This window comes from Taeniopygia guttata, chromosome 1A, assembly GCF_048771995.1.
Source record: "Taeniopygia guttata chromosome 1A, bTaeGut7.mat, whole genome shotgun sequence".
Taxonomy (NCBI): domain Eukaryota; kingdom Metazoa; phylum Chordata; class Aves; order Passeriformes; family Estrildidae; genus Taeniopygia; species Taeniopygia guttata.
The window spans coordinates 61,605,886-61,618,988 of NC_133025.1; the positions used below are offsets into that span (position 1 = coordinate 61,605,886).

A 13,103-nucleotide genomic window follows, 5' to 3' on the forward strand; every position below is an offset into this window, starting at 1 on the left:
CTGGAGCTCTGAATGATGAGAATAAAATTCATACCCTGGTAAACTAACACTGGTGGGACTGAACTATGAAGTCCTTAGGTGTTAGTTCTTGAACCCCCCCCAAAAAGCCTCTTCAGTAGGTTTTGGAGTTTATAGAATATCCTGAGTTGAAAGGGACCCAGCAAGTTGAAAGGTTCAGCAAGTCCTGGCCCTGCACAGGACACCCCAACAATCCCCACCATGTTGTTGTCCAAATGCATCTTGAGCTGTGGCAGCCTTGGGGCTGTGATGATTTCCCAGGGGAGCCTGTTCAGTGCCCCACCATCCGATGGGGGAAGAGTTTTTGCAGAGTTGCAGATCCACTGCCCTTCAGACAGGCTGGGGTGCTGAGTCACTGCCATTGACATGGTTCCTGCAATAGCTCATCCTCTGGAGAAGTGCTTATGTCCTGTCCAGACTGGCAAACAACATTGATTTTATTCTATGGACTTGCTTGCTTATTGGAAGCAAAACCAAGCTAAAACTTGATAGTTTGCTCTCACACTTCAAGCATAACTACAATATAAAAAGTAATGTCTCGGAAGCTTAATTGAGATTTTGTTTGGTCTTTTGTCTGTTTTTCTCATAGATCCTAATGAAGGGTTTCCTCTCTGCTCTTTCTTGCTAGATAAGGTCTGGTCCTTTATGGCCATTCTGTGAAGGCTTCTAAGACTTGGCAGGTGATAAGGCTCTGCTTTCTGACCTCAGCATGGACTTCTAACTGGTTGCCAGCCTTTGCTCATATCAGAAACATGAAGCTCAGTTCTTTCTAGAGGCTCAGATACCTATTTAGCCACCTTCAGCCTATGTGCTTTATTCAGGATCTGGGATTGAAGTTAGACCTTTGTGTTGTGAGGAGTGTGGCTGCATCATTAGGCTGTAGAATTCTGGAGTGGGTTCTTTCCTTCTCCTGTTTAATATTACTGATTTTATATTCACTGAACTGGAGAGGGCAGGAAAGATTTTACAGTCTGTGACTTTGTTATTTCACATAATTAATTTGATGCAAGCTATGAATCAATTTTTGGGCAGCCTTACCAATAGTTTTGCCTGTCTGGAATAACGTAAAAAAAAAAAAAAAGGTCCCCAAAACAACAAACAAAAAAACCCTCACCCTCGCCACCCCCCAACCCTGCCTCTCCATTGCTTGATAAATAACCAAGATCTTTTGGTTATTTACCAACTGAGACTCTATTTACCAATTAAGACTCACAGGGCTGTAGTGTCTTGACCAAATTTCTGAATTTATTTTTATAGATGAATTAACAGAGCCAGAAAGAGTTATCTGATGGGCCCTAAGCTAAGGGGTTGTGTTCTTCTTGTTGCTGCATTCCTTTTCTTCTGCATAGATGAAACTGTTGTGTCTTTTATCCCCTTTTCCTGGGAGTCCTTTGCTATTTGCTGTGGGCTTGATACGTGCAACCTTAAAACCCCCTAATTTCTAGTTTACAAAAAAGTCTCCAGGTCTTAGTCATGGATAGACCTGGAACCAGCAAGGCCATGGGTGACAAAAGAGGGTGGAGGAAACATTCCCTCTCTGGGAGGATCCCCCTTCTCAGAAGGATGGAGCAAGAGCAGCAGAGAGGTGGTTTGCATCTCCTGGGAAGTCACAGCCACACAAACTCGGTCAGCTTTGCTTTTATGCAAAATTGATGCAAATTTTGCTAAGCCTAGGCCAGGAGCTGCTTGTCCTGGGACAGAGGAGCATGTTTCAGGACTTCTTACCCAGGAAGAGGATGGGGCCAAACCATGATGGTGCATATTAAGCTTCTTTGCACACAGGATTTAGTTTTGGACAAGAGAAGAATCAAGGCTAGCTAGGATCAAGAGTGCTAATGTTTTCTTCAGTTAGGGAAAGCAGATGTGTTTGTTCGACTCTCTAATATGTTTTGTGTTTTATTGACAATTTTTAAGTGATAAGATGTGCAGGCGTGCTTTGGCTCCTGCAGATTGCAGCTGGCCAGCAGCAACTCCCACCATGTTCATGCAGGTGTGAGGGAGGTGGGAGCTGCTTTCTGCAGGCTTTAGTCTGTCCTTGAGTGTAGAGATGTCCTTAGCAGAACAAAATCCATATCACTGATAGTGGCTTTCTTACAGTCAATCTGTTTGGAATAAAAATCCATTTGATACAACAGTTTGTACTTTTAAAGAGAGCTTTTGTCAGACTATCACCTTGATAGCAGTCAATAATGCCCACTTGTTGTTAAAACCCCTCAAACAGCCATGTTCCTCTTCTCTTCTTCATTCCCAGGGACCCTGGTGGGGAACAGTTACGATTTTGCCAACTCCTGGGCTTTGCACAGTGAAAACAAGCACTGCAAGAGAGTGCAGACTCCGAGCAACACCTGCAACATTTCATCTGATATGGCGGAGAAGGTTGGTGCTGCACTATGCCATTCTGGTTTCAGTCCTCCCCTACCTGAAAGGCAACTTGCCTGCCCTTTGGCAGAAGAATAGAAATCACAGAATATTCTGATTTGGAAGGGATCCACAAAGATCACCGAGTCCAACTCCTGGCCCTGCACAGGACAGCCCCAAAATCCTACCCTTGGGGCTACCCTACCATTCCCTGGGGAGTCTCTTCAGTCCCCCAGCACCCCCTGGGGGAAGAACTTTTTCTGATATCCAACCTAAACCTGTTATCTATCTTTCTATCACCTTCTTCTTCCCCCCCACCCCAACCATTAAACAGACAAACAAACAAAAAAAAAAAAATCAGCTCATTTGAGGCTGAAGTGTGAATTACTGCCAAAGAAATGATGATGTTACTTGGTAAAGGTGTGTTTCAGTGATTCTTGCAGAATGAGGAATTAGTTAATTCCCTTTCTGATTGTGCCAGCAGGGAAGCACCAGTTCTGAAGCCTCTGTGGGCACTGCCTCCCCAATGGTGTTTGTGAATTTATTGCAGTTTATGTACTTGGGAGTCAGCAGAGGAGGGAGATGCTCCAGCCAGGCTGTTTTTGACAGAGGAGATGTTTTTTGTTGGTGTTCCAACAGCTCTGTGTCACTAGGCTATTTTCCTTCCCAGGAGGAAGTTCCTTCAGTTACATGTACACATAGTAGTGCTGATCTAGTGAAGAAACAAGGAACTGTTTGCCTTGGCCAACTCTGTGACCCTCTTTGCTGCATCAACCTTTTTCTTCTTGTCTTTTATAAGTGCAAACAAGTTTCTTGTTTCCCTTAGACAGGGTGTGGATGCAGGCAGATGGTCACCAGCTCAGGGAAGAAAGTTGCTTTGAATATTTACTGAAGCATGTGATGTTAACAGGTTGTGTCTGTCGTGGTGAATTGAGCCTTCATCCCTTGAGCTGTTTCTCAGAGCAGCTGGGGCTGCCCCATCCCTGGCAGTGTCCAAGGCCAGGTTGGATGGGGCTCTGGGCAGCCTGGGATAGTGGAAGATGTCCCTGCCCATGGCAGGGGTGTGGAGCTATGTAATCTTTAAGGTCCCTTCTAACCCAAACCATCTTATGATTCTTTAAACCTGATTACAGCTCTAGAGAAAGGGTAGTTCTTGTGACTGGTTGTGGTCCCTGGAATTTTATCTGTTCAGGCAAGTTTAGAAAGTGTCAACATTGCAGCTGAGGCTGGGGAGTCGCATGCAGGGTGGAATCCAGTCTGATGGGTCAAGTACAACTAATTTGGATTTTATACAGATGCTGTTATTGATGCTTTGTTGATAAAATTTTCTTTCCCACAAACTGAATGAAGTTATATTCTCTCATGTGAGTTCATAAGCTCACAGCATTTAACACTGTGCTAATTTATTCACTGTGCAAGAATAAACACAGCACTATTAATAGAAGTCTGGCCAAACAAGTGTCTGCTGAAGAATGTAGGGCTTTTTAATAGTGTGCTTTGTTTGCTTGCCTCAGCTTCAGGAATGTAAATCTCCTTGGTCTCCCAGGCTCCCTCCCTGCCAGGCAGTCAGCTGTTAGGTGAGGGAAACAACAGCTCTGCTTCAAGGCACTCCTCCCACCCCAGTGCCCCACACTGGGTAGGTCTGTGGTTTTCTTTCCCCTCTGTCTGTCCCCCTCCCTGGCCAGCAGCATCCTTGGAGAGATGGCTTCTGCCTTCTTTCAGCAGGAATTGCAATGACACGATGAGGGGAAATGGCTTCACAGTGACAGAGAGCAGATTTAGATTGGATATAAGAAGAAATTGTTCCCTGTGAGGGTGCTGAGGCCCCAGCACAGGTTTCCCAGAGCAGCTGTGGCTGCCCCATCTCTGACAGTGTCCAAGGCCAGGTTGGATGGGGCTCTGAGCAACCTGGGGTAGTGGAAGGTGTCCCTGCCCATGGCAGGGGATTGGAATGAGATCATCCTTAAGATCCCTTCCAACCCAAACCATTGTATGATTTTATACAGTGGAATCAGAAAGCCCTGGTGTCCCTTTATCTTTAAATCCTAAAAAATGTTGAAAAAGATTTTTTTTTGGAAGTTTCTGTCTTGTTTAATGGCTCTGTGTGTCAGCTGAAAAGTCAGCTCACACTCTTACCCCATTATGCCAGGGCCTTTCCCTGCCCTCCACCTCTAAAACACATACACACTTAGTGTGATTAGCTGCCTTGCCTCAGGATCCAGAGGACATTCCAAACCATGCCCTGCCAGCTGATGTTTAGTTACCCAAAAGGAGCCTCACTGCATTGTCTGATCCTTTTTTTCACTGGTTTAGGCTGTTCAACAAAGTACTGCAATTTAAAGGCTCAAAGATGACCAACAGCATGGGTAACGTGGATCTGAAAGTATAAATGGGTGATCTGGAAAAGGATGCTAACAAGGCAGCCTTAAAAACAAAAATGTGTATGCTTCAAAGCATTGCAATTGATTACTGTGTTCTTATACATTACCTTTATTTTGCAGATTTTATCTCTAATGAAAATGATGTGTGGTGGACAGAGTTCACTGTTTTATTTCCTTTTTTTCTTCTCTTATTAGGAAATTATACCTATAGTATGTTAGATGTGAAAATTATTTAGATTAAAATTCAGCTAATTTCTGCTTTTGCTGAAATTCAGCTCTTACTGCAGTTGGTAAGGAACAGTTCCCCCATTATCCTATGGAATACTTCCATATGTAATAAAGAAATAGTGTTCATTCCCAGATCTGAAAACAAGTAGACATTTTCAGCTTTGGACCATAATTCATCATGGCTGGGGTCCAGCAAAGGTTCAGAGGTCCAGCCCTGTCCCTGGATGTGTGCAAGGCCAGGTTAGGTGGGGCTTGGAGCAATCTGCTCTAGTGGAAGGTGTTCCTGCCCATGGCAGGGGATTGGACTAGAGGCTCTCTAATGTCCCTTCCAACCCAAATCATTCTATACAGTATAATGATATATTACATGGGTGAAAATGAGGCCCACTATATCTAAAATATTTGTTTATTCATCAGATTAATCAGCATTTAAGGGAAGTGATTTCTTTCAGTTGTTACCTAGTCTGCTCAAACATACAGCCAGTGTTTGGTGTATTAAACATACTGGGTTTGGATACTTTTAATTTGAAAAGGTAGGAGGCTAAATCTTTCTCCATGAAATATATTTTCTGAAAAACTATTGCCAGTTAATAGCACCAAAATATACCCTTCCTGAGTGTTCTGGAGAATCCACACCACTGGGTTTAAATTCAAGGAACAAGAGAGTGTCTTTGATTTCTTCTGTTATTTGCTGGGTTCTCTCTCTTTAATGGTAATTGCTAAGCCATGGACAAATGCAGCTCATGCAGCAGCAGGAGGAAATGCCACAGAAATGGGAAGAATGTACAAAATTCCACCTCCAGCTCTGTGTGGTGGGCCTGGGGCAGAAGGAAGGGTCAGCAAGTTTTGTGGTTGCTGAGGGTTGCCAGTGCCAGGACCCTGCCAACCTATTTAAAGAAACATTTAAAATGGACTAGTGCAGAAGGGAAGGGAGAAATTTTACAACCTTCACCTGCATTTCAGATACTGCAGTCAGTCCTGCTGATTTTAATCTTGCAGCCACCTTTACCCTAAGAACTGTTTCAGCCTGAGGCTTCACTCTCCAGTCTGTAGGGTTTAACTATTTCTTTGTGTGGAGCAGCTTCCATGAGCAGGAATGGTACAGCAGTGGCTGAGGCTGCCAAATATCTAATACTCACCACTGTCCTCTAAACTAAAGAATAAGGACCTCTCTTAGTCCAGCCTGACCAGTGAGTTTTAAAGAAAGGAAGGAATTAAAATAAAAATAATTTGCAGAATGGTTAGAGTTGGAAGGGGTCATTGAGTCCAATTCCCTCCTTCCAACAGGGCCATCCTAGGTTAGGCTGCTCAGGTCCTTGTCCACTCACATTTTGAATATCTCCAAGGGTGGTTGTTCCATACCCTCTCTTTGGCCATCCTCATGGTGAAATTTATTGGTTTTGTATCTATTTGGATTTACTTACATTTCGGCTTATTTGTCATGATAATTGAGATATGTCTGAAAGATGGGAAAATTTCAGCTATAACTTTTTGCCTAAAGTCACTGGAAAATCTGATGAAATTTGAATGGCAAGAAAGCCTTTACATAGAGAAAATGAACTGTCTGTTGCTTTTCACCATAATAATTTGTTTTCTAGCTAATCAGCCGGAGTTCAGCCTTTAGCTATGCTGTTAGTGAACAAATCCAAGACCAAAGAACTACAGGAAAATAAACATGGGTTAATTTTTTTGGTGTGTCATTTCCTTTGTTTTTTAAGTCACTTTCCCATCTAAAATGTTCCTTTTAGTGGAATATACATTGGAGTTTTGCTGTTTGAGTTGTATTAATGGTTATTACCTTAAGAAACTTCATTAGCTCAGCACCTAAACAGGATTGTTACATATACTGGTTTTCTGCTGCACTTGATACTATCTGGATCAAGGCTTTGATCCAGGAGTTGCTGTACTGCTCATCCTCTGAATGGCTCTGAGCTCACTTTTGGTTTTATCAGTTTCATCTCCAAGCTGTGCTTTAATAGCTTTCTTGGCTGCTTCTGTTGTTGTTACTCCCACCCTTAGGGCACCTTTTCAGCTTTTTTGTACTTCTGTGAGTCTTAGAGCAGCACCAACCACCATTTATGTAGTTCCTGCTCCCTCCTCTTCTAGTATCTTTTTTCTTTTCTCATCTGGTTCAGCATGGTGGGTGCTGTCTGGGGATCAGAATTATTCAGGCTGGAGCTGAATTTCTGATTTTCACCATGTCCAGCTCTCAGTTAGCACTATTTTAAGTTCCCCAAGTCCTTTCTCAGAAAGCTGAAAACCTTTTTGCACATGTGGTTGTTCCCTGAGTCCTTTGCTAAACTTGGAATGCATTCTCAATGGAGTAGACGTTTCTTGTTTGTTTTCATAAGCAAGAAATTTTATCTTGGCTCAGGCATGTATTAGCTTGATCACCTAAACAAAACCCCCTTTAGACAAAATAGAAAGGTATTTTCTACTCAGCAGTTTTCATATACGGGCATCATAGCTGCCAATCAGAGAAGACATCTTGATTTTTTCCTGTGGGGTTTTTTTGATCTCCATTTTTCATCTCCCAGAAAATGAGAAAATGAGATGCTTTTAAATTATTATTATATATATATATATATTTTTTTACACAGCAGCTTGTATGTGCTGTCACCTCAGGTATATGTCAAGTTATTTAGAAGTAATGAACTGTAACTGTGAATCACTATGAAGAATATGCCATCCCCTCTAACCACCAAATAAAATACCTACAAAATACACCATGGTTTACATTTGCTGACATAAAACACTGGCAAGTAAGTAGAAGAAAGTTATGTTCCAACTCTTTGTTGTGCTGGGGCTGTATCAGAAAACTGTTTTTTCACTTAGCTAAACTCAGTGCCATCCTTTCAGAAAGTTGCACTGAGGACCTCAGACTCATCAAACTGTGACATAATGCGCATAAAGGAGTTTATTTGGAATCCTCCCCTGGAGAATTTAATCATAGTCTAAGTTTTCCTTAGGTTTTGTTTCACATATGTAATATAGAAATAAGTTTCCTCTTAGGTTTTTGCTGTCTGAAAGAAGAGGTCTTGACACCTCCTCCCATCTCCCTGTGCTGTCCTCCCCTCACACTGGCTCTCACCATGCTGATTTAACTCAGGAGAAGAGCAGAACAAATTGCTTGTCTTCCCTGGGCTATCGTTCTGCTATTTATCTGAGCTAAATTAACCTGTTGTGCTTTGGGCAAGCCAGCAGGAGCGATGGGAACGTGTGGCCAGGAGTGGAAAACAAATTTCATTCCTGAGATTTCAGTCAAACTCAATCTTTCCTTCTGATACCTGCTCTGGTCGCTTGTTATCCAAAAGATTGGCTGGTTGTTTTTCTTCCTACCTACCTTAGTTCCCTCTGTTGCTGTGTGCACCTCCCTGGGAATCCAGGCATCATCCAGCTCTTTTCTGGGAAGCCAAAGGAAGTAGAATGCCTCCATCCTTTTACTGACTGATGTGTTTCCTTGCGAAACATCCCTTATGTGATACTCCATTCTACAATAATCAGTATATTCATGTATCCCTGCATGTAGTGAATAAATGGGTAGAGCTCACTCTTGGCTCTTGACTATTATTAACTGTATGGTGGTGTTAAATAAGAGCTGTGATGTTGTTAACAACAGTGGTGACAGTGTGCTTGGAAAAGTTGAGTTTTCCCTTGTCTTCCTGAGGCTATAGGAAGTAATTTTGTCTGCTTTTCTCTCTCTCTGTCCCTTTGCCCCTCACTTCTGGTGCAGGGTGTCCTGGAAACCTGCCAGCTGCTGAGCACATCACTGACCTTCTCCCGCTGCCACCATCGAGTGGATCCTGAGCCGTACATCAGCCTCTGTGAAAGGGACATCTGTGCCTGTCCCCAGGGCATGGACTGTCACTGCCCTGCCTTGCTGGAGTATGCCAGGAGCTGCGCTCACCAAGGAGTCATTTTGGAGGGGTGGCCTGAAGAGAGCTCGTGCAGTAAGCTGGCAGATTTATTCCTAGGCTGCTCATCCCCAATAGGATTGTGCCTGTCTTGCAGATTTTTGTCCTGCAGTTAAATGCAGCTGGTGCTTTTTTAGGAGGTTGGTTCCTTTATAGGAAGTGCCGTTGCTCACTCCCCCTTTCACTCCATCACCCATCTCTTACTAGAAATTCTTGTCCCCAAGGCAGTATTGTTTCAACTGTTTATAAAGATCCTGAGCTGTTACCTGCCCCACTACAGTGTACACAGTCAGTGAAGACTTATTTGATACACAAACGTATAGATTAGGATGTTGTGGTGGCATTTTACATATGGTTCAGATGTAACACATTTTCCAGCCTGTATTTTTAAGTCATTGTCTTTGTGAAATGTTCTCTAACGTTTTTGCATAAAGACAATTGTTTCACCCTTTATTTGCTTGAATCAATTGCCTTTAAATTGAGATGTTGCCTTTTCTAATCTAATTTTTGTCTAGGTTAGAGATCCTGATTGCATCTTGAACTGCTGCCTTTATTAGCCCAATTTTGCTGAGTTCAGAGGTCCTGATTGCATCTGTGCTGAGGTTTTGCAACAAGGAAGTGCATACACTTACTGAGATGGGCTTTATTTATAGAGGAAAACTCATGTTTGTGCCTATTGCTGAGAACCATGGTTTAAGACAGAGCATTCAATACAATAATTTTAAAAAATCCACTAATATAATATTCTCAGTGATTTTTCTCTTTTTTTCTTTATGTTATGAGAAAGGACATTTTCCTTGATGTTTGTGTAAATTGACTTCATGGGGTAAGTGGTGTGATGTGTACTGACAACACTTGGTTCTCTGGTAAAGATATTCTGCTATTTGCCATTGAAGAAAACTGTGCCTCCAGTTTTATAAAGACACAGTGGTTAGGGCAGCAAGATACTGCCAGCCACTTGTTCTAGGGGTTTGTATAGTCTGAGTTCTAGCAGTAATTTATTACCTTTCCATTGGGACATAAAAGGGATCTATTAAAGCTCATCTCCTTGCTCAGGGTGTGAGCCAGAGAACCCATTTTTGCTGGGGCTCTTTGTAAGTCTGATTACAAGCCACAAGTGAAATGAGCCTTTTTGTGATCCCAGGAGCTTTGGAGCTCATTTCTAACCATTGAATTCACAAGCCACAGTTTGTTTTTTTTTCTCCTGAGTCAGGAAAGAGGGAAATGTCCTACTGCCACAGCAGGAGCTTCATTTTCTATCACCCTTCAGCTGTGCTATGGTGCTTTCTCAGGAGATGATGATGATGGTGGTATGGAATGCTCTGCTGTGTAGGAAGGGCTCTAGTGCTGGGCACACTGTGCAAGTGTGAGTTGGTGCCCGAGCCCAGGGCATCTAGGGCAAGATCACTCCTTTGTTACCCTCCCACCTCTTCAGCTGAGGATTGGCTTGGAAAGGGCAGGCTCTAACCTTTTCTTCCCACTTCACACCCCCACAGTCTTGTGTGTATGCATTGAAGAGAAGGAATGCCTGTAATAGTGTGTTTGCATAATGGCCTGGCCTAGATAATGGCAGCAGTGGAGATACCACAGGCATGGGTGTATCCTGAGCTGGTGGTTCTCTGCAAGAAGGAGGATGGGATTTCAGAGTTTTAACTGTCTCTTGGCTCTCCCTGGAAACACTGAACAGGATACTTTCACAAATGAGTGGAGTAAGTGCATGGTTTAAAGGTGGAAAACAACCATGTCTGTCCAAATTGCTTAGATCTTATTGTACAATTTCTCCCTGGGTTTGATTATTCTTAATGCACTTGGGTTTAGTTATTAAGACTCAATTTATTAGAAAACAAATTGGCTTTAACCTGTGAGTATTTACTATGCTACCTGAAAGATGATATTGCAGCAAATTGGAAATCAAATATTTCTAAAATGTCTGCTTCTGAAAAAGAGATAATCATTTGAAAGCTGACATAACTTTTTGTGTCTCTGTGGTTCAGCCCTTGATAATGAAGGGATGTGTTGGTTTAAGAGTTACTGAGGAATTTGCATTTCTAATTTCTTATAATTGTTTCAGGGCCAAGATGTCCAGTTGGCATGGAATATAAAGAGTGTGTATCCCCATGTGCCAAAACCTGCCAGAGTCTGAATATCAATGAAGTTTGTCACGGACAATGTGTTGATGGCTGCAGCTGCCCTGGTAATTTATTTACTAGGTTGTTTACAGAGAAACATTTGGCAATCAGGCTACCTATTTTCTTAGAAGAAGGAAAGCTGTGTCTTCCCTTAAATTTTCTTGAAACCAGAAACACTTCTTTTTTCTGGGACCATGCCCTAGAATAATCCAGTTTCTGTAGTGCCTGTATGCTCACTCCATGAAAGGGCCATTTTTCAGGGCCAACTAAAAAGTAACTGTTTCTGTGAAGATTAGTACAGACTAATATTCCAAGATTGCTTTTATTTCTTGGTGGGACACTGCTTGCCTTTGATGTACTCCTTCTGAATTGCTTGGGTTAGAGGCAAATACAGTTAGGGGAAGAAACAGCAGAGAATGCACTGAAGGAATTTCCTGCAGAAAAACAGTACATGTGGAGCTTGCACTGCAATTTCAAAGGTCTTCATGATTTAGGTAATAATTTAATTTATCATTGAATCTTCCGTGCAGGAGATTTGATTGGATTAAAGGGAACAGCCTAGCCATACCAATTTTTTACTTCTGTCTGTTGTACTTAAAACAACTGCAGGAGAGCTTGATTCCTGGCTCCAAAGCTCCATAGGCTTCCATTTCTAGCTGTTTTTTGTTTTGGTTTGGTTTTTTTGTTTGTTTTTTTGTTTGTTTGATTTTGTTCATTGGGTGGTTTGTTTGTTTTGAATAGGACAATCTCTGCATTTCAGCCTGTCTGGACTTTGTGAATGTGCAGAGGTGTTTAGTGCCACCTTGTACAAGATGTCAAGTGTGATGGAGGTTTGCAGAGCTTTCCTTTCCAAAACAAGGCAATAATGACAATGTCAGGCTCGTTTGAGGAGTCACTGCACTCAGAGTTTGGTAGTTTCCCATTCAGCTGCCCATCTCTTCCTTGCTGGGCGTTCAGAAGTGCAAAGGTGACAGGTGGTGTAACCAGACTCCAGAGATTTTGTTGTGAAGAATCCAGCTATTTGTGCTGTCCTGGAAGTGTTGGAGAAAGCTGAATGAGATGAATCCACTGGCTGCACAAGGGCTCCTGCTGCACTTTTCCTTTGGTAGATGCATTGGTCTATTCAGCATGGGAAAGGTCTAAGGAGAGATGAACTGAGGAGCTCCACAGAAAGGGTAAAGGGCATGAGAATAACAATCAGCAGTTCAAAACTTTCACTGCTATTTGTTGCACAGACAGAAAGGAAAAACCTGGATTTGAGTTTGACAGAAAACCAGGAGGATCTGACAGATGACTAGAGGGTTTTTGATGAGGATTCTACCTTTACTTAGCTTCCCTCCAATGCTCCAAGGGCAAACAAGATCTGAAGGATGTTTGACAAATGTCTTCTTTCTTTTTAAATTTTTTTTCCCCTCTGTTAAATGCCCCTCATGATTACATTAATTGCTGTAAATGGAATTATTCTTGCCAGGAAAAAAGGCAGGCATTCTGTTTTCTTGTGTTCTCTGGAGAGTCACAGCACTCTTAAATGCTCAGATCTTGTTGCGATTCTCTCTCACTGGAAAGATTTTCTCTACAGCCAAGGTCTTTCCAGGCAGCTCTATGGGAAGAATAGGAGAAAGGAGACTTATCTGGGTCTTGCTGTCAGAGATAACTGCTGCTGCCGCCAGGGAAAAGAGCCAAAATCTCTGCAGGCAATTGGAAGGAGTCCTCAAAGAGTAGTCAGAGGGGTGTTGAAGAAAACAAATGTTTTGCCACAGCAGCTCTTTTGAAAATGGGGGAATATCAACTCTCTCTCCATATAGGGGTTAAATAGAAAGCACTGTAAACTAGCAAGTGAAGCAAGGACAAGTTTCTACCTTAGAAAAATCTTGTAACTCCTTTGTGCCTCTGTTTATCCTTGGAGAATAAAGAGCTCTCTCTATAGAACAGGTAATTATGGTTGTGTAATATGGAAACCTCAGCAGCTGGACCCAAGTTGGGAAGTTGTCCCTTTTGTTTTTTGTCTCTGCAGAAGTTCAGAAGTGGCTTTTTTCTCTGACTGTCTCTGCCAGACTTAAATAGTGTCCAAATTT

General features: G+C 42.4%; 1 protein-coding gene across 2 annotated transcripts in view; it reads left to right on the forward strand.

Annotated features, from left to right (window-relative positions):
• The window catches only part of VWF (von Willebrand factor), a 116,560-nt gene that overhangs the window by 6,017 nt on the left and 97,440 nt on the right, over positions 1-13,103 (forward strand). For both annotated transcript variants that reach the window (NM_001256234.1, XM_030289102.4), the window contains 3 exon segments: positions 2,270-2,394; positions 8,719-8,935; positions 10,971-11,093. In NM_001256234.1, the coding sequence (NP_001243163.1) occupies positions 2,270-2,394; positions 8,719-8,935; positions 10,971-11,093 (465 nt within the window).